This window comes from Leptodactylus fuscus, chromosome 3 (assembly GCF_031893055.1).
Source record: "Leptodactylus fuscus isolate aLepFus1 chromosome 3, aLepFus1.hap2, whole genome shotgun sequence".
Taxonomy (NCBI): domain Eukaryota; kingdom Metazoa; phylum Chordata; class Amphibia; order Anura; family Leptodactylidae; genus Leptodactylus; species Leptodactylus fuscus.
The window spans coordinates 45,820,197-45,846,033 of NC_134267.1; the positions used below are offsets into that span (position 1 = coordinate 45,820,197).

The 25,837-nt window shown below is 45.0% G+C and overlaps 1 protein-coding gene across 3 annotated transcripts in view; it reads right to left on the reverse strand.

Annotated features, from left to right (window-relative positions):
* The window catches only part of UTRN (utrophin), a 497,025-nt gene that overhangs the window by 312,021 nt on the left and 159,167 nt on the right, over window positions 1-25,837 (reverse strand). For all 3 annotated transcript variants that reach the window (XM_075267488.1, XM_075267486.1, XM_075267487.1), the window contains 9 exons: window positions 24,895-25,032; window positions 9,105-9,251; window positions 8,238-8,411; window positions 7,095-7,286; window positions 6,267-6,439; window positions 5,600-5,750; window positions 3,558-3,733; window positions 2,531-2,666; window positions 1,399-1,548 (listed from right to left, as the gene is read on the reverse strand). In XM_075267488.1, coding sequence (XP_075123589.1) covers window positions 1,399-1,548; window positions 2,531-2,666; window positions 3,558-3,733; window positions 5,600-5,750; window positions 6,267-6,439; window positions 7,095-7,286; window positions 8,238-8,411; window positions 9,105-9,251; window positions 24,895-25,032 — 1,437 coding nt within the window. The remainder of the gene's footprint in view (window positions 1-1,398; window positions 1,549-2,530; window positions 2,667-3,557; window positions 3,734-5,599; window positions 5,751-6,266; window positions 6,440-7,094; window positions 7,287-8,237; window positions 8,412-9,104; window positions 9,252-24,894; window positions 25,033-25,837) is intronic.

Genomic DNA, 25,837 nt, shown 5'->3' on the forward strand with positions numbered 1-25,837 from the left:
GTGAGAGAATCGAGCTCAGAGCACTCAGACAATATCTGTATGGTTTGAATATCAAGTGAGAAAATGTAACTATCACCTCGGATGTAAACCCTATGGGGTCCTCTGAATAGCTGCATTTTTTATACTTCCCTTTTCTATGAAACTTATGGCGTCAGTCGTAAGACAATATGCATATTGCCGATGCTACATAAATAAAACATTCTCAGAAGCCTGCTGATGTTATTTAAGAATGAAAATGACTAGAAAATTCACCATGTGAATGTGCAGAGATTAAATCTGAAGGTGCCGAGTAATGTAAGCAGATGACTATTCCACCAAATGCACCACTGTGTCCCTCCAGAATAATGATCAAATACACAGAAGAGTGCAGAGCGGGGTATTTACCCCCTCCCCAGTAAAGTTCCCCTGTACCACTGTGTCCCTCTAGAATAATGATCAACAACACAGAAGAGTGCAGAGCGGGGTATTTACCCCCTCCCCAGTAAAGTTCCCCTGCACCACTGTGTCCCTCTAGAATAATGATCAACAACACAGAAGAGTGCAGAGCGGGGTATTTACCCCTTCCCAGTAAAGTTCCCATGAACCACTGCGTCCCTCCAGAATAATGATCAACGCCACAGAAGGGTGCAGAGTGGGGTATTTACCCCCTCCCCAGTAAAGTTCCCATGAACCACTGCGTCCCTCCAGAATAATGATCAACGACACAGAAGGGTGCAGAGTGGGGTATTTACCCCCTCCCCAGTAAAGTTCCCATGAACCACTGCGTCCCTCTAGAATAATGATCAAATACACAGAAGAGTGCAGAGCGGGGTATTTACCCCTCCCCAGTTAAGTTTCCGTGCACCACTGTGTCCCTCCAGAATAATGATCAACGACACAGAAGAGTGCAGAGCGGGGTATTTACCCCCTCTCCAGTAAAGTTCCCGTGCACCACTGTGTCCCTCCAGAATAATGATCAACGACACAGAAGAGTGCAGAGCGGGGTATTTACCCCCTCTCCAGTAAAGTTCCCGTGCACCACTGTGTCCCTCCAGGATAATGATGAAATGCAAAGAAGAGTGCAGAGCGGGGTATTTACCCCTTTCACTAAAGTTCACCTGCACCACTGCGTCCCTCCAGAATAATGATCAAATACACAGAAGAGTGCAGAGCGGGGTATTTACCCCCTCCCCAGTAAAGTTCAAGTGCACCACTGTGTCCCTCCAGAATAATGATCAACGACACAGAGGAGTACAGAGTGGGGTATTTAAACCTTCCTCTTCAAAGTTGCCCTATCTAAGAATAAAAAATACATATACAAAATACAGTATATCAATATAACAGTAGAAAATAAATTAAAAAAAAAAAAAAAAAAGCCAACCAAAAAGGTTGGAATGGAAAGAGCTTCAGCTATCATACCTTACTCCAGTTAATATTAATGGTCCGTAGTCTAGAAGAAAGTTTCTCTCTTTCCGGTGCACTGAGCCGTTTCAAAGCCATTATACCTGGTGCTGTGCGGTTCAGCCACTCAGCCTTGTCACTCTGGATTTCCAGATCTTTACTTAAAGCCTGAAGGGGGAGCAAGAGAGCTTTAGCTTTAGATTCCTACAATATTTTGGAAACAAGCCGATGAGCAAAATTAGATACGCTTAGCTAGAGAAAAGCCAAGAATATTTCTATTAGGAAAGCGCTCATTAGATTTTTTTTCACATTATTTCCATATTAAAACTATAGACATTGGCAGAAATAACATAAAATGCAAACACTACAGCAAAGTCAGACCAGATGTCATATAAACAGTCACCGACTTGATGTCAGGGATCTTTACTGATATGCAATAGCTTGAATATTGGGCCCTGCCTAGGACTATGCTCTCGGAGCAGGGGCTCCAATGGTAGGACAGGCTGGAAAGCATTGTAGGATGAATTCGTCATAGAACTTTCTATTTTGTTCAATGAAACATGACCATGTGACAGCCATTTTTAGAACACATTTGGGGTCTTCATATAATTTTCGTAGGGGAAGAATGTGCCTCATATATAATAAGGTGCACACGTCCACTTATATGAGACGTATACCCCGCAGGGCCTATACAGCAACTATACTCATAATTTTAGACATCAATTAAGGCAGGAAATTAAGAGAAAAAGATGATAAATTGGGCAGGGCGGAGACCATGCCCACAACACCTGCCATGTTCTTTTTTAGGAAGGTGGCAAGGTTGTTGTAAAGTAGTAAAAAGGGGTTTAAAGGGGTATTCCCACAATAACAATCACATTTCTTATAAAAGTACTTTCTCTTTTTTTTTATCCCTATCAGTGTTTGGCCATTGTCGCCATAAGTCCAATAATAGATGAACCAATCCTTTTAACTGTTGCATAGTGTGAAAACAGTCATATCGATGGCCGCCCCTTTCTGAGCTGCTCCAGCTCTCGTCTCAAAAACAGATTTTTCACCTATTCAAATTAAAAGTTTTAGAGCAATATAGGGAGTGGAATTGGCTCCCAGAAATTGGAAAATCTTCATTATCATCTTCACTTCATTGACTAACCTTTATCTGATGAAGCCTTTCCTCATTGTCAAGAGCTGGATTGACATGTAATACATTTGCAGCTTGATCCAGCCATGCTGTGAACTCATCCAGTCTCCTCTTGTAGTCAGTGACAGCTGGATTTTCTTCTTTTAATCTGTTCAACAGAACACAAAAAATATATAGAATTTTCCTCAGAATAATAGTTTTATTGGTGATGGCCATACTACCGCACCATAGGCCGCCTGTAAAAGTCTATGAGGTCATACTGTATAACCATAGGCCTTAAAGGGGTTGCCCAGGTTCAGCAAATAGATATTATTGTTTGTGTAATGAAAAGTTGTACAATTTAAAATAGAAGTGATGATCGGATCCGCCATAAAATATCCAAACAATGTGTTTTGGACGTTTTGACAGACAGAGAAACTAAAGCCCCTTGTAGTGGGCCACACCAAAAAAGCACTGTAGGAAAAACCACAGAAGCAACGTATCACATCTTTTCCCACAGCGCTTAACATAGAAAGTCCTGCTGACTTTCCGCTTCCATAAGCAAATCGCCGACATTTCCATAGGTATTATTGACATGCAGCGATTTACAAATCCGTGATGGTATTGGAAATCGCAGTGTGTTCGTCGCGCATATTTTTCCACAATGTGTGGATGGGATTCGTTAGTCCAATTTGCAGGGACTGTAAAACTACCCAAAAAAAACGTGTGGGGATGTAGTTTTGGAAATCGTAGCATGTCAATTATACCTACGGAAAGGCCAGCAGTTTCCCTTTAGGTATAATGGAAGCAGAAAGCATTTTCTGTAAAAAGCTCTTCGGGGAAACCCACGATGGGTTGCAAATGTAGTTTTTCCCACAGCGCTTTTTCGCTACAGCCTGCTACTTAGGGAATAATATATGCAAACCTCAAATATCCAAAATAAGTTGCATAGTTATATATCCAACTTATATGTTATTACACAGAACGCTATACACACATCAGCATAAAAAAACGTTCTAAAGCCAGTTGACAATTGATTTCCAATACACAGGCCCCATACCTTTGCTGTCTGTCCATGACCTCAAATTTAACCGCACTCCAGCGTCTGTTCAGACCTGACAGTTTCTCCTGAAGGAGTTGTCCATCGTTGGCGGAGAGATGCTGTATGATCCCTTCCCCGCTCTGGTTGAGAATGGTAAAACTGAGTTGGTGAGTGCTGATTCCTTCTTCGAGTTCCTGACAAAATGAAGCAAAAGATGAAGAAGTGGAAAAAAAACCTACCTGCTGAGGCCTATGTATCTATGATCCCTCTGCCTATCAACACAATGGCAAGTAAATGCAGAAGCGTAAAATAATCTGCTTTACTGAAGCTCTGTTTGCATTGCTGTTCTCAGAAGTGTTTTGATCTATTTAAACTGTAAAAGGAAAATGACACCCATGAAATTAGGTTTTAACTTCATTTCATGTACATGTATAGTTTCCTCCAAGTTCTTTTCCAAGATGCAGAAAATGTCTAATATTAATATCGCTAAGATAAAGGTACAATGGAAGGTTCTTCTTCTTTTACAGTTTATACTTTGATATAACTTAGGGTGCATTCACACGGAGTAATGTGCCGCGTGACCTGGCACGTATACGTTGTGTGAGATTTTGAGCGCTGTATACGCTCCCTTTGATTTCAATGGGAGCCTGGATCGTATACGCCGCGTTATTTTGCGGGCGTGATTTTGCGGCTGCAAAATAATGCTGCGTATGCTATCTAGGCTCCCATTGAAATCAATGTGAGTGTATACGGCGCTCAAAATCTCACACGGCGTATATGTGCCAGGTCACGCGGCACGTTACTCCGTGTGAATGCACCCTTACATTTGTTAATAGTCTGCACATAAAACTTTTCTAAAACATTTTTTTAGAATTAAGTTGACATAATTCTCAGCACAAGAGCATACGTATGGTTGTGATTTTCTTGCATAAATTACTAGTGAACCTGAATGCACGACACTTTGCACTATGTACTAGATGAGGTATCTTCCAGGTATATCCATAAGTCACAAAAAAAGTCAAACTTGGCATCACAGTAAATTAAAAACAGAAAATAAGAGGGGAGGGGGGGAGGGAGATGAAGCTGCAGCTTGTCTAGGATGTGAGACTCCTGCTGTGAGAGTGAAGGGTGCGTAGCTCCACATAGGGAGGTGTCCACTCCCCACAAATATAAGAAGAAAATGTACATTTACAGAAACAATGGAGCAAAGAAGAACCAAGATCTATTATATGTATTTGTATGTGGCTAGTGATACCAACAGAAGGCTGGATGGGAAAGGGACTAGATCCCATCCAGTCAAGAGGAGGAGTGATCTGCTAAAAAGGAGGAGGAAAATGATTCACTCTTCTCAGAGGTAAAAATGTTGTAAATTAATTAAATGGGTTTTTCCAGATAAAGATATTGAAGACCTATCCAATGGATATCCCTGAATGAGTGGCGGTCCAGGATTTGGTACCTGCATTGGGCAGCTGTTCATAGCAATCTGTCAGGAACATAGTGAATGGTATTGGGGGGGAAGTTTCATTTTCTATGTAGTGGCCAAGTGAGTTTACTACATCTTTGCATCTCGCCTCCCATATACTTGGGCTTCCAACTTCATTCTATGTTCGTTCTGGTGGATGCTGTGAACAGCTGATCAGTGAAGGTCTTGGAAGATGAAACCACATCAACATGATATATATGACCAATCTTACTGATTGATCATCAATGTCTTTAAAGAGAACCTGTCACCAAATAAGGCCTGAAAACCCAATGATGAGTTTATAGTGTGCTATAAATCCAAATCAAAGTGTAAATCCAGTGGTTTATGCTGTCAAGGATAACATCACTCACTGTGTTTACATGGGTTATCTCACGGTACTTAAAAAGGGCCTATCACGTCTCCCGATATATATGCTTTAGTAAATACTTGCATTCCCCAGGAAATAGGTTAAAGGGATACAATGCAAAAAAAAAATAATAAATTAAATAGAAAAAAAAAAAAAGTTATGGGTGGGTAAAGTAATTCTGGTGTTCCTTTTAGGCTTTAACCATGATAGTGTTAGTGAATAATAACTTACCCGCTGATGGACTTGTGCTTTTTCCAAATCCAAAATGCCTCCTGGAGTATGTGCTTGGGCTAACAAGCCCTCTGCTTGGTTTATCCACTGAGTGAGGTCATTGAGATCACAATGGAATTGGCGCCATTCTTCCTGTGCTCTGTCAAAACGACTTCAATAAGAAATGATCCAATTATTTACTATTTATACTGCATAGACTTCTACATCTACAATAATACTAAAAACTAGAAGATATTTTCACAGATTGTCTTCACATTTACACTTCTCTATTAGAAAAAGGATCAGACTACTGGCCGCTCTATGCAACAGCATTACCCCGATCTTTGACCAATTTAAGATTTTCACAAAAGCATCAAGATCGGGTACAACAATCCTCCGCTGTGTCTGTCTTAAGGAAAGACATTAATCACATTTGTATGATTGTATGATTCTCAAATACAGCGGCACTCCAATTTTATATAAGAATATATTTTATTCAGTTGTTGTACAAGGTACAATGAATGAATAAATGACGTGGAGTGCTGTTCTATTTGTCTAGGGGTGTTTTTGTCCTGATAGAGTATGGTTTGTGTGTTCCTTTTATCTATCTGTGTTTTTGACCTTATATAGTATGGCTTGGTGTGGCAAAAGGGATTATTCATACAAGCTCAGAGTCACCGAGCCTCACCTCTTACGCTCATTGAACAATCTATTAATCCGATCCCATTCTGCATTGACCTGGGTAAGTGATTCTCCTATTTGTATGGCTTCTGGTCCCGAGGCTTCCAAAATAACATCAGGTTGCTTTTCATGTATAGCTGCAATTTGTTCCCCTAGTTTATCCAGTGAATCTTTTATATTCTAGAAGAAAGAAAACATGAACAGTAAGTGATGCACAAAGTTTCTGACCTGACCTGATGGAAAAGCTCTGACTGAAGACATAAAAAGTTATCAATCGATCATGTTTCATATAGAAGATGTGAGGACAGAAAAACAAAGTATGTTGTTTTACAATTTGATTTTGAAGAAATAATTCATATTTTATACAGTATGATTAGAAAGTATTACCCTATAATAACCATCAATGGGAATGACCATGTGTACTTTTATAGGTGTCCTATTAGTGACACATTAGCAGGCACAGTTGGGGTCACTTAATAGCCCTCAAATCTGAACCCGTGATGTGAGCCATCCCCAGAAAGATTGAGCAAGACACTTATTTTTTCCATCCTCCTGCATCTAATTCTGCCTCTGATTGAATACAATAGGTATTGTTAGAGTCAGTTTTAGGGTGGAATGTGGCGCTGATTTTGAGGCGTAATCCGAGATAAGACCGGTGCCAAATTCCTCTGTATAAGCAAATCCTAAAATAACCACAAGCACAAAGAACTTGTATGGCAGGAGATGCTTATAATTTTGCTAAAACCCAAATTTAAATCATTCAGCAACAAGTAAATACGCATTAATATATTGGTGCTCTTATCATATACACTGGATATTCAAAATACTAGGTTACCTTTAGTAAATCTTCTTGCACAGAAAAATTTTCATACTCCCCATTGCTTAACTCGGGTGCAGTAAGCAGAAGTTCAGCGTCCGCTATTGATAGCAAGACCTTGTTTATTTCGACTAAGTAATCTGAAGGAAGGAAGGACGGAGTGAATCCTGTTGAGGCAACGCTCACATCCAAACAAGTGTCTGTATCATCCTACAAAGAAAAAAAACACCAAAACATAGGATTGCTCATATCTTGATCTTTGAGCAGCGTGGGGGTAGTGCTGAAAGCTGTATAAAAATATAACAGAACTTGACATATACTAGAATATTCCTCTACCAAGCATCAAGGCCTTCCCTGCAGGCGAAAGTGGATCAACACTGATTCTAAAATGTAGGCTACTACAGCCCAAGTCTAACAGGGGCCTACACTAAAGTTCAATATTTCTCTAATGGATTGCCAAGCTTCAGACTAGATAAAACACGGATCACAATGAGTCTTACATATCTTGTTATGGTAGTAGCTGGTAGTACTGAGCCATCTGAGGATCAGAACAATGGACATCAGATTGACAGATACAAAAGGCAAAGTATGCATATTCATTAACTTAAATGTCAAAACATAAGCTTTTTTTTTTGTCTGTTGAGTTTCTGTTTTATACCAAAAACACACCAGAAAGCTGACAGAAGGCTTCTGATTTAAAAAAAAAAAAAAAAGGGCAACACGGTGGCTCAGTGGAGTCCTGGGTTCGAATCCTGCCACGGACAACATCTGCAAGGAGTCTGTATATGTTCTCCGCATTTCCACATGGATTTTCTCCCATACTCCAAAGATACACTGATCTGGAAAAAATGTACATGGTGAGCCCTATATGGGGCTCACAATCTACATATTAAAAAAAAAACCCTTCTGATTTTGTTTTAACACTGCAGTAAAAAATGGAAATTCTGCCACTTGTTTCCCTCAACCTGGCAGACTTGAATATCCATTATTCTGACCCTCAGTACAGTCTTGAGTGACCCCAGAAACAATAAAGGAACTTTTCCTCAGGTTATCAACTTCCTTTCCCAATCATATAGTTCCTCTATTATCACATTTAGGAGGAAGATACGGGAACAGCTCTCCATCTATTACCCCAATTAGCAATCAAAGAGGATAACTTACTAAACTCTGATCTTGAGTTCCTAAATACAGAGCAAACTGCTTTTCAATCTCTTCCCAGCGTTGCTTCATTTTGCCCCCATCAGCATCTCCTGGTGAACCATGGTGCACAACACCAGTCTTCTTCTGGAGAACAGCAAACTCTTCTCTATGTTCCTCTACTTCTTTAAGAAGCTCCTGAGAAGTGATAATAATCATCTAAATAATGTGTATTATGATTATTTCATCTCTGCTGCAAGGAAACATTGACAGAAAAGAGGAAAGCCAAAGCCACCTACATGATAAGATGAGAGTTAAAACATAAAACACAAGTTACATCCAGTGAGAAATAATATGCAAATAAGTTTTTCCATGAAGGCAAAAGAAAAACTCGGCATCTAGTGCCACCATTGGAAGTTGGCTCATATAAGTCAGTGCCTGCCTTTCAAGAGACCGTGGGATAGTGGGTGGTATTTAAGACTCTGCACACCTGTAAAGGTGGCCTACAACCCCAACTGTTCCGCCTGGTGGCCTACAACCCCAACTGATCCACCTGGTGGCCTACTACCCCAACTGATCCACCTAATTGAAACAGGCACACGAGGGATCTATAGGTAACATATCTTACAAAATGAGTGACTACAATCCATGTCACCAGTCTCTGTGAGATACACATTGTATCCTCCATGGTCTCTGAACTCTCTCCCTCCCCATTCCCCCCTATTCTTTCTTGTTGTTTTGTGTGTGTCAGAGGTTTGTCCTCTCGTTTGTGTTTAGATCCTTTATTAGTGAGTTTTTCTCTTCCATGTTATTTATGTACAATTTATAAAACTTTAACAAAAATTACATTTTAGCAAAAAAAAAACCAAAAAAAAACCAAAAAAACGTCACCTGAAGTTTTTGGTCATCATCCTGGAGGCCAGATAGACGATGTTCTGTCTCACTCATCCAGTTAGTGAAACGATCTTCTGGCCGCTCGTCTTGCACAAACACTGGAGATGCTTTGACCTCTTGTCTTCTCCTTACTGACTGCAGTTCCTAAATATAAAAGAAATAACGTCAAAAGGGCTCTGGAGTCAGAAACTTTAGTACAGTCAACTCTCGATATAACGTATTGTCGGGACCGGGAAAATAAATACGTTATAAGTAGAGATGAGCGAACACTAAAATGTTCGAGGTTCGAAATTCGATTCGAACAGCCGCTCAATGTTCGTGTGTTCGAACGGGTTTCAAACCCCATTATAGTCTATGGGGAACAGATACTCGTTAAGGGGGAAACCCAAATCCGTGTCTGGAGGGTCACCAAGTCCACTATGACACCCCAGGAAATGATGCCAACACCTCTGGAATGACACTGGGACAGCAGGGGAAGCATGTCTGGGGGCATCTAACACACCAAAGACCCTCTATTACCCCAACATCACAGCCTAACAACTACACACTTTACACACTCAATACCACCTCTCTGACAGTAGGAAAACACCTTGAAACATGTGTATTTGGCACTTGCAGTGAGGAGAGCTTGTCACCAGCAGTGAATTTGGCCCTTGTAGTAAGTTGAGGTTGGCACCAACATTTGTTTTGAAAATCAGGGTGGATTGAGCCTCTAACCAGCAGAGTTTGGGCAAATTCATGGTGGAGGGAGCCTCTAAACACCCCAGTTTGGGCAAATTCATGGTGGAGGGAGCCTCTAAAAACCCCAGTTTGGACCAATTCATGGTGGAGGGAGCCTCTAAGCAGCCCAGTTTGGGCAAATTCATGGTGGAGGGAGCCTCTAAAAAACCCAGTTTGGACCAATTCATGGTGGAGGGAGCCTCTAACCAGCCCAGTTTGGGCAAATTCATGGTGGAGGGAGCCTCTAACCAGCCCAGTTTGGACCAATTAATGGTGGAGGGAGCCTCTAACCAGCCCAGTTTGGACCAATTAATGGTGGAGGGAGCCTCTAACCAGCCCAGTTTGAACCAATTCATGGTGGAGGGAGCCTCTAAACAGCCCAGTTTGGGCAAATTCATGGTGGAGGGAGCCTCTAAAAAACCCAGTTTGGACCAATTCATGGTGGAGGGAGCCTCTAACCAGCCCAGTTTGGACCAATTAATGGTGGAGGGAGCCTCTAACCAGCCCAGTTTGGACCAATTCATGGTGGAGGGAGCCTCTAAACAGCCAAGTTTTGGGAAATTCATGGTGGAGGGAGCCTCTAACCAGCCCAGTTTGGACCAATTCATGGTGGAGGGAGCCTCTAAACAGCCAAGTTTTGGGAAATTCATGGTGGAGGGAGCCTCTAACCAGCCCAGTTTGGACCAATTCATGGTGGAGGGAGCCTCTAAAAAACCCAGTTTGGACCAATTCATGGTGGAGGGAGCCTCTAAACAGCCCAGTTTGGGCAAATTCATGGTGGAGGGAGCCTCTAACCAGCCCAGTTTGGACCAATTAATGGTGGAGGGAGCCTCTAAACAGCCCAGTTTGGGCAAATTCATGGTGGAGGGAGCCTCTAACCAGCCCAGTTTGGACCAATTCATGGTGGAGGGAGCCTCTAACCAGCCCAGTTTGGGCAAATTCATGGTGGAGGGAGCCTCTAAAAAACCCAGTTTGGACCAATTCATGGTGGAGGGAGCCTCTAACCAGCCCAGTTTGGGCAAATTCATGGTGGAGGGAGCCTCTAACCAGCCCAGTTTGGACCAATTAATGGTGGAGGGAGCCTCTAACCAGCCCAGTTTGGACCAATTCATGGTGGAGGGAGCCTCTAACCAGCCCAGTTTGGACCAATTAATGGTGGAGGGAGCCTCTAAACAGCCAAGTTTTGGGAAATTCATGGTGGAGGGAGCCTCTAACCAGCCCAGTTTGGACCAATTCATGGTGGAGGGAGCCTCTAAACAGCCCAGTTTGGGCAAATTCATGGTGGAGGGAGCCTCTAAAAAACCCAGTTTGGACCAATTCATGGTGGAGGGAGCCTCTAATTAGCCCAGTTTGGACCAATTAATTGTGGAGGGAGCCTCTAACCAGCCCAGTTTGGACCAATTAATGGTGGAGGGAGCCTCTAAACAGCCCAGTTTGGGCAAATTCATGGTGGAGGGAGCCTCTAACCAGCCCAGTTTGGACCAATTAATGGTGGAGGGAGCCTCTAACCAGCCCAGTTTGGACCAATTAATGGTGGAGGGAGCCTCTAACCACCCCAGTTTGGACCAATTCATGGTGGAGGGAGCCTCTAACCAGCCCAGTTTGGACCAATTCATGGTGGAGGGAGCCTCTAAAAAACCCAGTTTGGACCAATTCATGGTGGAGGGAGCCTCTAAACAGCCCAGTTTGGGCAAATTCATGGTGGAGGGAGCCTCTAAAAAACCCAGTTTGGACCAATTCATGGTGGAGGAAGCCTCTAACCAGCCCAGTTTGGACCAATTAATGGTGGAGGGAGCCTCTAAACAGCCAAGTTTGGACCAATTCATGGTGGAGGGAGCCTCTAAAAACCCCAGTTTGGACCAATTCATGGTGGAGGGAGCCTCTAACCAGCCCAGTTTGGACCAATTAATGGTGGAGGGAGCCTCTAACCAGCCCAGTTTGGACCAATTAATGGTGGAGGGAGCCTCTAACCACCCCAGTTTGGACCAATTCATGGTGGAGGGAGCCTCTAAACAGCCAAGTTTGGACCAATTCATGGTGAAGGGAGCCTCTAAAAACCCGTTTGGACCAATTCATGGTGGAGGGAGCCTCTAACCAGCCCAGTTTGGGCAAATTCATGGTGGAGGGAGCCTCTAAACAGCCCAGTTTGGGCAAATTCATGGTGGAGGGAGCCTCTAACCAGCCCAGTTTGGACCAATTAATGGTGGAGGGAGCCTCTAACCAGCCCAGTTTGGACCAATTAATGGTGGAGGGAGCCTCTAACCACCCCAGTTTGGACCAATTCATGGTGGAGGGAGCCTCTAAACAGCCAAGTTTGGACCAATTCATGGTGAAGGGAGCCTCTAAAAACCCGTTTGGACCAATTCATGGTGGAGGGAGCCTCTAACCAGCCCAGTTTGGGCAAATTCATGGTGGAGGGAGCCTCTAAACAGCCCAGTTTGGGCAAATTCATGGTGGAGGGAGCCTCTAACCAGCCCAGTTTGGACCAATTAATGGTGGAGGGAGCCTCTAACCAGCCCAGTTTGGACCAATTAATGGTGGAGGGAGCCTCTAACCACCCCAGTTTGGACCAATTCATGGTGGAGGGAGCCTCTAAACAGCCAAGTTTGGACCAATTCATGGTGGAGGGAGCCTCTAAAAACCCCAGTTTGGACCAATTCATGGTGGAGGGAGCCTCTAACCAGCCCAGTTTGGACCAATTAATGGTGGAGGGAGCCTCTAAACAGCCAAGTTTTGGGAAATTCATGGTGGAGGGAGCCTCTAACCAGCCCAGTTTGGACCAATTCATGGTGGAGGGAGCCTCTAAACAGCCCAGTTTGGGCAAATTCATGGTGGAGGGAGCCTCTAAAAAACCCAGTTTGGACCAATTCATGGTGGAGGGAGCCTCTAATTAGCCCAGTTTGGACCAATTAATTGTGGAGGGAGCCTCTAACCAGCCCAGTTTGGACCAATTAATGGTGGAGGGAGCCTCTAAACAGCCCAGTTTGGGCAAATTCATGGTGGAGGGAGCCTCTAACCAGCCCAGTTTGGACCAATTAATGGTGGAGGGAGCCTCTAACCAGCCCAGTTTGGACCAATTAATGGTGGAGGGAGCCTCTAACCACCCCAGTTTGGACCAATTCATGGTGGAGGGAGCCTCTAACCAGCCCAGTTTGGACCAATTCATGGTGGAGGGAGCCTCTAACCAGCCCAGTTTGGACCAATTAATGGTGGAGGGAGCCTCTAACCACCCCAGTTTGGACCAATTCATGGTGGAGGGAGCCTCTAAAAACCCCAGTTTGGACCAATTCATGGTGGAGGGAGCCTCTAACCAGCCCAGTTTGGACCAATTAATGGTGGAGGGAGCCTCTAACCAGCCCAGTTTGGACCAATTAATGGTGGAGGGAGCCTCTAACCACCCCAGTTTGGACCAATTCATGGTGGAGGGAGCCTCTAAACAGCCAAGTTTGGACCAATTCATGGTGAAGGGAGCCTCTAAAAACCCGTTTGGACCAATTCATGGTGGAGGGAGCCTCTAACCAGCCCAGTTTGGGCAAATTCATGGTGGAGGGAGCCTCTAAACAGCCCAGTTTGGGCAAATTCATGGTGGAGGGAGCCTCTAACCAGCCCAGTTTGGACCAATTAATGGTGGAGGGAGCCTCTAACCAGCCCAGTTTGGACCAATTAATGGTGGAGGGAGCCTCTAACCACCCCAGTTTGGACCAATTCATGGTGGAGGGAGCCTCTAAACAGCCAAGTTTGGACCAATTCATGGTGAAGGGAGCCTCTAAAAACCCGTTTGGACCAATTCATGGTGGAGGGAGCCTCTAACCAGCCCAGTTTGGGCAAATTCATGGTGGAGGGAGCCTCTAAACAGCCCAGTTTGGGCAAATTCATGGTGGAGGGAGCCTCTAACCAGCCCAGTTTGGACCAATTAATGGTGGAGGGAGCCTCTAACCAGCCCAGTTTGGACCAATTAATGGTGGAGGGAGCCTCTAACCACCCCAGTTTGGACCAATTCATGGTGGAGGGAGCCTCTAAACAGCCAAGTTTGGACCAATTCATGGTGGAGGGAGCCTCTAAAAACCCCAGTTTGGACCAATTCATGGTGGAGGGAGCCTCTAACCAGCCCAGTTTGGACCAATTAATGGTGGAGGGAGCCTCTAAACAGCCAAGTTTTGGGAAATTCATGGTGGAGGGAGCCTCTAACCAGCCCAGTTTGGACCAATTCATGGTGGAGGGAGCCTCTAAACAGCCCAGTTTGGGCAAATTCATGGTGGAGGGAGCCTCTAAAAAACCCAGTTTGGACCAATTCATGGTGGAGGGAGCCTCTAATTAGCCCAGTTTGGACCAATTAATTGTGGAGGGAGCCTCTAACCAGCCCAGTTTGGACCAATTAATGGTGGAGGGAGCCTCTAAACAGCCCAGTTTGGGCAAATTCATGGTGGAGGGAGCCTCTAACCAGCCCAGTTTGGACCAATTAATGGTGGAGGGAGCCTCTAACCAGCCCAGTTTGGACCAATTAATGGTGGAGGGAGCCTCTAACCACCCCAGTTTGGACCAATTCATGGTGGAGGGAGCCTCTAACCAGCCCAGTTTGGACCAATTCATGGTGGAGGGAGCCTCTAACCAGCCCAGTTTGGACCAATTAATGGTGGAGGGAGCCTCTAACCACCCCAGTTTGGACCAATTCATGGTGGAGGGAGCCTCTAAAAAACCCAGTTTGGACCAATTCATGGTGGAGGGAGCCTCTAAACAGCCCAGTTTGGGCAAATTCATGGTGGAGGGAGCCTCTAAACAGCCCAGTTTGGGCAAATTCATGGTGGAGGGAGCCTCTAACCAGCCCAGTTTGGACCAATTAATGGTGGAGGGAGCCTCTAACCAGCCCAGTTTGGACCAATTCATGGTGGAGGGAGCCTCTAAACAGCTCAGTTTGGGCAAATTCATGGTGGAAGGAGCCTCTAACCAGCAGAGTTGTGGGAAAGCAGGGTGGAGGGAGCCTCTAACCAGCAGAGTTGGTGGAAATCAGGGTGGAGGGAGCCTCTAACCAGCAGAGTTGGGGGAAATCATGTTGGAGGGAGCCTAGTATTAGCAGAATTGTGCAACGCTTATGGTGGATGAGTATGAGGATGCGGAGGAATTGGAGAGGTTGAGTACAGACATGGAGTTTCATGTTGGGGTGCTTTACACAGGTGGGCACAAAAATGAAGGCTCTATCCAGTGGTGGTTCATTTTTATCAAAGTGAGCCGGTCGGCACTCTCAGCTGACAGACGGGTGCGCTTGTCAGTGATGATGCCACCGGCTGCACTGAACACCCTCTCAGATAGGACGCTGGCGGCAGGACAGGACAGCACCTCCAAGGCATATAGGGCAAGTTCAAGCCACAGGTCCAACTTCGACACCCAATACGTGTAGGGCGCAGAGGGGTCGGAGAGGACAGGGCTGTGGTCGGAAAGGTATTCCCGCAACATGCGCCTATACTTCTCACGCCTGGTGACACTAGGACCCTCCGTGGCGGCACTTTGGCGAGGGGGTGCCATCAAGGTGTCCCAGACCTTAGACAGTGTGCCCCTCGTTTGTGTGGACCAGTGAGAACTTGGTTGCCTACTGGAGGAACTGCCCTCCCTGCCGCCAACGTCACATGCTGGAAACATCTCCATCATATTCTGCACCAATTGCCTGTGGCAAGCATTGATGCGATTGGCCCTCCCCTCTACCGGAATAAAAGACGAGATGTTGTTTTTATACCGGGGGTCAAGGATAGCAAAGATCCAGTACTGGTTGTCCTCCATGATTTTGACAATACGCTTGTCGGTTGTAAAGCACCCCAACATGAACTCAGCCATGTCTGCCACAGTGTTAGTTGGCATGACTCCTCTGGCCCCACCGGAAAGTTCAATCTCCATTTCCTCCTCATCCTCCATGTCTACCCATCCGCGCTGCAACAATGGGACGATTCGAAGTTGCCCGGAAGCCTCCTGTATCACCATCACATCATCGGACAACTCTTCTTCCTCCTCCTCCTCCTCCTCCTCCTCCATTAAACGCAGTGAAGCGGACAGATGTGTGGACCTACTCTCCAGCTGTGACGGATCGGATGCTATCCCTAACTCCTCTGTGTGATCTGAGTTATCCCTGATGTCAATCAGGGATTCTCTCAGAACACACAAGAGCGGGATTGTAAGGCTCACCATCGCATCCTCAGAGCTCACCCTCCTTGTGGACTCCTCAAAGACCCGTAGGATGTCACAAAGGTCTCTCATCCATGGCCACTCATGGATGTGAAACTGAGGCAGCTGACTTTGTGGCACCCTAGGGTTTTGTAGCTGGTATTCCATCAAAGGTCTCTGCTGCTCAACCACTCTATTCAACATCTGAAACGTTGAGTTCCAGCGTGTGGGGACGTCGCACAAAAGCCGGTGTTGTGGCACATGCAGGCGTTGCTGGAGAGATTTTAAGCTAGCAGCGGCTACTGTCGACTTGCGAAAGTGGGCGCACATGCGCCGCACTTTCACCAGTAGCTCTGGAACATTGGGGTAGCTCTTTAGGAAACGTTGCACCACTAGGTTGAAGACGTGGGCCAGGCATGGAACATGTTGGAGTCCGGCAAGCTCCAGAGCTGCTACCAGGTTCCGGCCGTTATCACAAACGACCATGCCTGGGCCCAGGTGCAGCGGCTCAAACCATATTGCCGTCTCATCGAGGAGGGCATCCCTCACCTCGGAGGCAGTGTGCTGTCTGTCCCCCAAGCTGATCAGCTTCAGCACAGCCTGCTGACGTCTACCAACGCCAGTGCTGCAACGTTTCCAACTCGTAGCTGGGGTCAATCTAACAGCGGAGGAGGAGGCGGTGGCGGAGGAGGAGGCGGTGGCGGAGGAGGAGGCGGTAGAGGAGGAGGAGGAGGGGGGTGTTCTTCTCGTGTCCCTGCCAGGAATGTTAGGCGGGGAGACGAGGTACACCGGGCCAGTTTGGGAAGCAGTCCCAGCCTCAACTACATTCACCCAGTGTGCCGTCAGTGAAATGTAGCGTCCCTGTCCGCATGCACTTGTCCACGCGTCGGTGGTCAAGTGGACCTTTGTGCAAAGCGCGGAACTAAGGGCCCGCCTGATGTTGAGTGACACGTGCTGGTGCAAGGCGGGGACGGCACACCGGGAGAAGTAGTGACGGCTAGGGACGGCATAGCGAGGTGCCGCAGTTGCCATCAGGTCCAGGAAGGCGGGAGTTTCAACAAGCCGGAACGCCAACATCTCCTGGGCCAGCAGTTTAGCGATGTTGGCGTTCAAGGCTTGCGCGTGTGGGTGGTTAGCAGTGTATTTCTGCCGCCGCTCCAATGTCTGAGAGATGGTGGGTTGTTGTAAAGAAACGCCTGATGGTGCCTTTGATGGTGCAGGAGAAGGAGATAAGACAGGACCAGGGGAGGATGAGGTAGAAGTCAACAAAGTGGCGGAGGCAGATGAAGTGGTGTCCTGGCTCGTCCTCTGGAGTGCATCGCCAGCACAGTCAGCAGTGGCAGTGGCAGAGGCAGAGGCAGAGGCAGTGGCAGTGGCGTGAACGGCAGGCGGCCTTTGTCCTGCCGTTGCTGCCTGCCACTGATTCCAGTGCTTGGATTCCAAATGACGGCGCATTGAAGTGGTGGACAGGTTGCTCTTCTCAGAGCCCCTAATCAATTTCGAGAGGCAAATTGTGCAGACAACACTATATCTGTCCTCGGCGCATTCCTTGAAAAAACTCCACACCTTCGAGAAACGTGCCCTCGAGGTGGGAGTTTTTCGGGGCTGGGTACGAACTGGAACATCTTGGGAGATTCCGGGTGTGGCCTGGCTTCGCCTAAGCTGCTGACCTCTGCCTCTGTCTCTAGCTACCCTTTTTGGTGCTGCACCTGCCTCAACATCCACACTACTTTCCCCGCTTGACATCCCCCCTGTCCAGGTCGGGTCAGTGTCCTCATCATCCACCACTTCCTCTTCCAACTCCTGTCTCATCTCCTCCTCCCGCACAATGCGCCAGTCAACTGGATGCCCTGACGGCAACTGCGTCACATCATCGTCGATGAGGGTGGGTTGCTGGTCATCCACCACCAAATCGAACGGAGATGGAGGAGACTCTAGTGTTTGAGCATCTGGACACAGATGCTCCTCTGTTAGGTTCGTGGAATCGTGACGTGGAGAGGCAGGTTGAGGGACAATGAAAGGAGCGGAGAACAGCTCTGGGGAGCAGGGACAGTTTTGGTTATTGTTCTGTAAAGCTTCGGAATTTTGGGAGGAAGGAAGACAAGACTGTTGGGTAATAGGAGGAGAGGAGGCAGAGTCTGACTGGCTGCTGGACAATGTGCTGTAAGCGTTCTCTGACAGCCATTGCAAGACCTGTTCCTGGTTCTCGGGCCTACTAAGGTTTGTACCCTGCAGTTTAGTTAATGTGGCAAGCAACCCTGGCACTGTGGAGTGGCGCAATGCTTGCTGCCCCACAGGAGTAGGCACGGGACGCCCTGTGGCTTCACTGCTACCTTGCTCCCCAGAACCATTCCCCCGACCTCGCCCACGGCCTCGTCCACGTCCCTTTCCGGGAGCCTTGCGCATTTTGAATTCCTAGTTAGAAATTGGCACTGTATACCAGTAGTAAAAATTGTGGGTGCACGTAACCCCAATATATTCTTTGAATTACCAGTCAGAAACTGGCACTATATGGCAGTAGCAAGAAATGAGGGTATTTATAACCCCAATATATTCTTTGAATTCCCAGTCAGACAATGGCACTGTATACCAGTAGTAAAAATTGTGGGTGCACGTAACCCCAATATATTCTTTGAATTCCCAGTCAGACACTGGCACTATATGGCAGTAGCAAGAAATGAGGGTATTTGTATTCCCAATATACTCTTTGAATTCCCAGTCAGACAATGGCACTGTATACCAGTAGTAAAAATTGTGGGTGCACGTAACCCCAATATATTCTTTGAATTACCAGTCAGAAACTGGCACTATATGGCAGTAGCAAGAAATGAGGGTATTTATAACCCCAATATATTCTTTGAATTCCCAGTCAGACAATGGCACTGTATACCAGTAGTAAAAATTGTGGGTGCACGTAACCCCAATATATTCTTTGAATTACCAGTCAGAAACTGGCACTATATGGCAGTAGCAAGAAATGAGGGTATTTGTATTCCCAATATACTCTTTGAATTCCCAGTCAGACAATGGCACTGTATACCAGTAGTAAAAATTGTGGGTGCACGTAACCCCAATATATTCTTTGAATTACCAGTCAGAAACTGGCACTATATGGCAGTAGCAAGAAATGAGGGTATTTATAACCCCAATATATTCTTTGAATTCCCAGTCAGACAATGGCACTGTATACCAGTAGTAAAAATTGTGGGTGCACGTAACCCCAATATATTCTTTGAATTCCCAGTCAGAAACTGGCACTATATGGCAGTAGCAAGAAATGAGGGTATTTGTATTCCCAATATACTCTTTGAATTCCCAGTCAGACAATGGCACTGTATACCAGTAGTAAAAATTGTGGGTGCACGTAACCCCAATATATTCTTTGAATTACCAGTCAGAAACTGGCACTATATGGCAGTAGCAAGAAATGAGGGTATTTATAACCCCAATATATTCTTTGAATTCCCAGTCAGACAATGGCACTGTATACCAGTAGTAAAAATTGTGGGTGCACGTAACCCCAATATATTCTTTGAATTCCCAGTCAGAAACTGGCACTATATGGCAGTAGCAAGAAATGAGGGTATTTGTATTCCCAATATATTCTTTGAATTCCCAGTCAGACAATGGCACTGTATACCAGTAGTAAAAATTGTGGGTGCACGTAACCCCAATATATTCTTTGAATTACCAGTCAGAAACTGGCACTATATGGCAGTAGCAAGAAATGAGGGTATTTATAACCCCAATATATTCTTTGAATTCCCAGTCAGACAATGGCACTGTATACCAGTAGTAAAAATTGTGGGTGCACGTAACCCCAATATATTCTTTGAATTCCCAGTCAGACACTGGCACTATATGGCAGTAGCAAGAAATGAGGGTATTTGTATTCCCAATATACTCTTTGAATTCCCAGTCAGACAATGGCACTGTATACCAGTAGTAAAAATTGTGGGTGCACGTAACCCCAATATATTCTTTGAATTACCAGTCAGAAACTGGCACTATATGGCAGTAGCAAGAAATGAGGGTATTTATAACCCCAATATATTCTTTGAATTCCCAGTCAGACAATGGCACTGTATACCAGTAGTAAAAATTGTGGGTGCACGTAACCCCAATATATTCTTTGAATTCCCAGTCAGAAACTGGCACTATATGGCAGTAGCAAGAAATGAGGGTATTTGTATTCCCAATATACTCTTTGAATTCCCAGTCAGACAATGGCACTGTATACCAGTAGTAAAAATTGTGGGTGCACGTAACCCCAATATATTCTTTGAATTACCAGTCAGAAACTGGCACTATATGGCAGTAGCAAGAAATGAGGGTATTTATAACCCCAATATATTCTTTGAATTCCCAGTCAGACAATGGCACTGTATACCAGTAGTAAAAATTGTGGGTGCACGTAACCCCAATATATTCTTTGAATTCCCAGTCAGAAACTGGCACTATATGGCAGTAGCAAGAAATGAGGGTATTTGTATTCCCAATATATTCTTTGAATTCCCAGTCAGACAATGGCACTGTATACCAGTAGTAAAAATTGTGGGTGCACGTAACCCCAATATATTCTTTGAATTACCAGTCAGAAACTGGCACTATATGGCAGTAGCAAGAAATGAGGGTATTTATAACCCCAATATATTCTTTGAATTCCCAGTCAGACAATGGCACTGTATACCAGTAGTAAAAATTGTGGGTGCACGTAACCCCAATATATTCTTTGAATTCCCAGTCAGAAACTGGCACTATATGGCAGTAGCAAGAAATGAGGGTATTTGTATTCCCAATATACTCTTTGAATTCCCAGTCAGACAATGGCACTGTATACCAGTAGTAAAAATTGTGGGTGCACGTAACCCCAATATATTCTTTGAATTACCAGTCAGAAACTGGCACTATATGGCAGTAGCAAGAAATGAGGGTATTTGTATTCCCAATATATTCTTTGAATTCCCAGTCAGACAATGGCACTGTATACCAGTAGTAAAAATTGTGGGTGTATATAGCCCCAATTCTATTGCTAGGGGACTTGCAGGGTATTTCTGGGGTGAAGGTGGGGGGGCACACCGTTGGAACGGGTATCGGGGTATATATCGGGTATACGGGAATACACTGACAGTGTATTCCATTCAGGATCCTGGGAAAGCTGGGTTGCGGCGATTGAGCCCGTCAGTGCCACGTTACACTGACAAGCTTCTCCCTGGAATTTAGCTCTTACAAGAGCTGTTGGTTGTCTTCTCCTTCCTATCCTAGCCTGTCCCTGCCTACCCAGAATCTAAGCCCTAGCTAGCTGGACGGAAACCTCCGTCCTCGGTGAATTGCAAGCTCAGAATGACGCGAAGCTGGGCGGCGCTGTTCTTTTAAATTAGAGGTCACATGTTTTCGGCAGCCAATGGGTTTTGCCTACTTTTTTCAACGTCACCGGTGTCGTAGTTCCTGTCCCACCTACCCTGCGCTGTTATTGGAGCAAAAAAGGCGCCAGGGAAGGTGGGAGGGGAATCGAGTAATGGCGCACTTTACCACGCGGTGTTCGATTCGATTCGAACATGCCGAACAGCCTAATATCCGATCGAACATGAGTTCGATAGAACACTGTTCGCTCATCTCTAGTTATAAGGCGAATATGTTATACGTATATAACGTATTTCACGGTGCTAGACCCCGAATATGTTATTCACGATAACTATGTCAAACCGCGATGCAATTGACACAAAACGATCTTTACCAGTGTGCAACTCCATGTCAGGCTTACCTTCTGCTGCACAGTAAACTTAGTCCTCTTTTTGGGAGGCATTCTGACATCAATAAACAACGAAAACCGGCACTTCACACGACACGAGACACGTATGCCTTGCTTCCGGCGAACTAATCTACCCAGAGGGCAATGCAGTGAGAGACTCGTCAGAGGCTCGCACGTATAATGTACTACATTATACACGGCAGAAAATGCATGCGATTGGCTGGGTGGGGCCCGTCTGTACACAACGTACTACATTATATGTGGCGAAAAGTGCATGCAATTGGCTGCAGGGGTCCGAAAAAGAGCTATGTTATATGCGAACCGTATTACGTTATAACAGGATAAAAATACATGTAGATTAGTCGGGACCAGAGAAAATATACGTTATAGCCGATATACTTTATATACCGATATGTAATATTGAGAGTCGACTGTAGAAGGTTCTAGCTGATTATGATGGAATTAAGTGATTTCATCTTCTATTGTCAATCTAACTACACTGTAAACTAAAATGTCTCATGATAACAGTTACCAAACCGGTTGGTGAGGAAGGTAAGTGTTATCAGATATGTGCAACAGAAACTTATTGCTCGTTTCAGTCTGAGCCAAGCAAGAATGGACAGATAAGGAACATGCATGTACAGTATCTATGTGGATCAATCTTATGTTTGTGTCGAACTTTGGAATATATCTTAGGCTTTTCAGGCACTCAAATGTTTCACAGTCGTCTATGAATGATTATGCCTTCAGCCCAGACAAAGAAGCTTCCACCATTACAGATGACTTTATTTCTCTCTTTCGGTTCATAACAATTCCTATTGAAAACAATGGAATCTGGTTTGTTGTATAATGTACCAAAAGGGGAGGAAACTCATGGAGGTGGACTAACCCTTATCTGTATATTTTATTAGGTTAGAGAGATGCTGACTGTAGTGTACTTTAACTGGAACGCCTGACAGGAAGGCCAGAGAATATCTGCGTTATCAGTGACCCCTTAATGTCAGCATGTCAGGTCTGTTATGCTGCCCTCTGTGATCAGGATAACATAGCGGTCTGTTACTTAAGTGTATTTGTCCACTTCTTTTTGAGAATTTATATTTTAAACCTTGCAGTATGTCGTTCGCACTGCTAGTAGGGAGTTTAAAGGGGATGTTCAGGCAAAAATGGACAGCTCTTTTAAATGTTCAAAAAAGCTGGGGGTAGTAAAAAAATTAAAAAAAAAGGCATACTCACCGGTCCCGATAGTTATGGTGTCCACCTACACCTCCTGGTTCATCTGCTCCCCACGGTATCTTCCAGCGTTGTGCTGAAGCCGATGAAGGGCCTTAGTGGTAATGTGACCACTGAGGGCAATCAGCGGAGGGCATGAATGGCACTACGTGTAACATCACTAGTCCACTTCCTGAGGCCTGCTGAAGCTAATCAGCGGCCTCAGCACAACGCCAAAAAAGACCTGAAAGAGCAGACGAAACGGGAAGCACGGGACAACAACAGAACGACAGGGTCAGGTGAGTATACTTTTCTTTTTTTTTCTTTTTTTTTTTTTTGCATTCCCTTCAGCAGATTTCAACTTTAAAAGTTTAGCCTGGACAACCCCTTTAATGATATTCAAGCTCCAGCCATCCTCCACCACAGACCAGTGACCAATTGACAGATTTCTCCCTATGCACATAATAGATTCTCTTGAAAGATGACTCAGGCCAAAGCAGATAAGAGACCCAATTCTAAGCTCTGACGCAGTGTTCTCTTGATTCAACAATATCAGAATGGTCTCAGTCATGTCCCACAGTCTGTTCCTGTCTGAGACCACCACTTGACAGTACAGTGCCTAATTACCATAACAGGCACCAAAACTAACTGCACTAGTTTCTTGGAAATGGTGGGGAAAATGCGCTTAAATCAGTGGAGTGCCACCTGTTAAAGGCAATCTGTTTGGAACCACTAAATCAGCAGCATGCTGTGTTTTAAGGTCCCAAATCTCTACATTATACCACGGCCCACTGCTAGTATTATTAAAGGGTTGTCCCATCACAAGGATCCTATCTATACTGCTAGTTTCTGTGGATTTAAGACTTTTCCAAAATGCATTGCTTTATCAAAACTGCTTTGTTTGGCTGCTATCTTAATTTATTCACTTCATTGTTTACACTCCGTTTCTATGGCGCTTGGGATTATCTGCTCATTTGTCAAGTGAAGGAGCTGCCTGCTCTCAGGGGGGAGGGAGGGGCTGGGAGCTCTGAACTGTTTGAGAAGCTCCGCTACTTAAATGACAAAGATAGGGGAGGTAAGAGCTCTTATCATTGGGTTTATTGAATTTGGCTAATAAGGGCTGAGATAGGGAGTCCATTACCTTTGCTTGTAATGCAAACTGACTCAAATCCAGCTCTGTTACATCAGCTTCACACGGTGGTAATTAATTTACAACCAATCCCGTGCAAGTGAAACCCTGCCCACCAATGTGCCGAGAAAAGCAGGAAGTGAAGAGAGCACAACAGCCTGCAGGTTAGTGAACAAGCGTCATGGGAATACCCCTTTAAGAATCAAAGCTTGAAGATCAAAGATGAGTCTACTGGGGGACTCCTGAATACCCGCAGTGTGTGCAGTGAAGCTGAGGTCAGTACATGGTGCTTCACTGTGCATGCACCTGAAGAGCAGCTTAAAGTGCAGGGCTGTATTGACCTCTGCCTCAGTGCATGCAACGCACATGTGCTAGAGTCCCTCAGTGGACTCATCTGACACCAGGCATCTACAAACTTTGATTCCTAAGGATATTAGTTTTCAGCAGTTTAATGACCCCAAAACAGCCTGACAGGTGACTTTTAAAGGAGGCAAAGAAATTAATTTAGAAGAGGTAGTTATTGTTCCTCTTTAAGAAGTAGTTAAGGCAGCTGCAAGCTTCTTCTGTAAGTCACTGTGGGTATTGTTCAATGTCTCAGATTTGGTATAACAACTACATATAGTAGTCATGTATCGTTCTAACATGGTCATTCTGTAACATTTATAACACAATACATGTTCTGTGAATTTCCATATGTAAACTCTCACATTTCAGGCCAACCCTATGCTTTCTGAACGCTACAAAGGTAAAATAAATCAGTTCATTTAAAATTCTAAAACTAAGGCCACAAGTAAATATAAAGCAATACACAAATTATTTATCCTGACCTTGGCACTATTGTATCTGGTCTGTAAGAGCAGAAGTTCCAGTCGGAGTTTCTCTCTTTGGATGTCGTCCATTGCCTGTTGAAGGAGCTGTTCTCCTCTGTACAAGATGTCTTCAATGTGAGCCTTCTCCTCTTCAATCTAATTATATGAAATAAAAATCATATGTCAGAGCTAAATGTTCTATCTCGTGTTAGCTATTATAAGATTGCTGGTCATACAAGCACTTGCTGAGTTTTACATGAATCTCAAACACGCATTAGTGATATAGAATACAATGAGTGTCAACGAACTTGAGGCAACACCCACATTCTCAGCTGTTAACTGCTTTGGCCCCCTACTCATCAATTCAGCATTACAGGACATGAGGAACAGAAGCAATGAATTGGTATTTCAGCTACCGCAGACCTCACCCCATCCCATAACTATAATACATTCCATATAATAGCAGAAGGTTAATCGACAGATCACTCCTACATTATAGAAAACCTAATTTTCTCCATTATATCCACTTCACAACGGAGATAAATGCGAGTGACTTTGCTTTGACCTTTCATGTCCTCAAATCCCTTAAGTGCTAACTAGATAGATCCTATTGGGTAGATACTGGTGCCAAGTGGGCAGATGCTGGACAGTAGAGAATACACCTTGGCAGGATAAGGCCTTATTCACACATCAGTGTTATGGTCAGTAATTTTCATCAGTGATTCTAGGCCGAAATCAGGAGTGGAGACTACAAAGAGGTCATGTATAATAGAAAGACTGGCACCTATTCTGAATTTCCGAGCCCCTCCTGGTTTTGGCACACAATAACTGACCAGCACAATGACCTCTGAATAAGGCCTTAGATAGTACACTGAACATATAGGTGTTCTCCGCTCCCTGCACCCACCCACTTGATATATAGGAAGTGAGAAGAAAAGACTGCAGCCAGACTACTCAAACA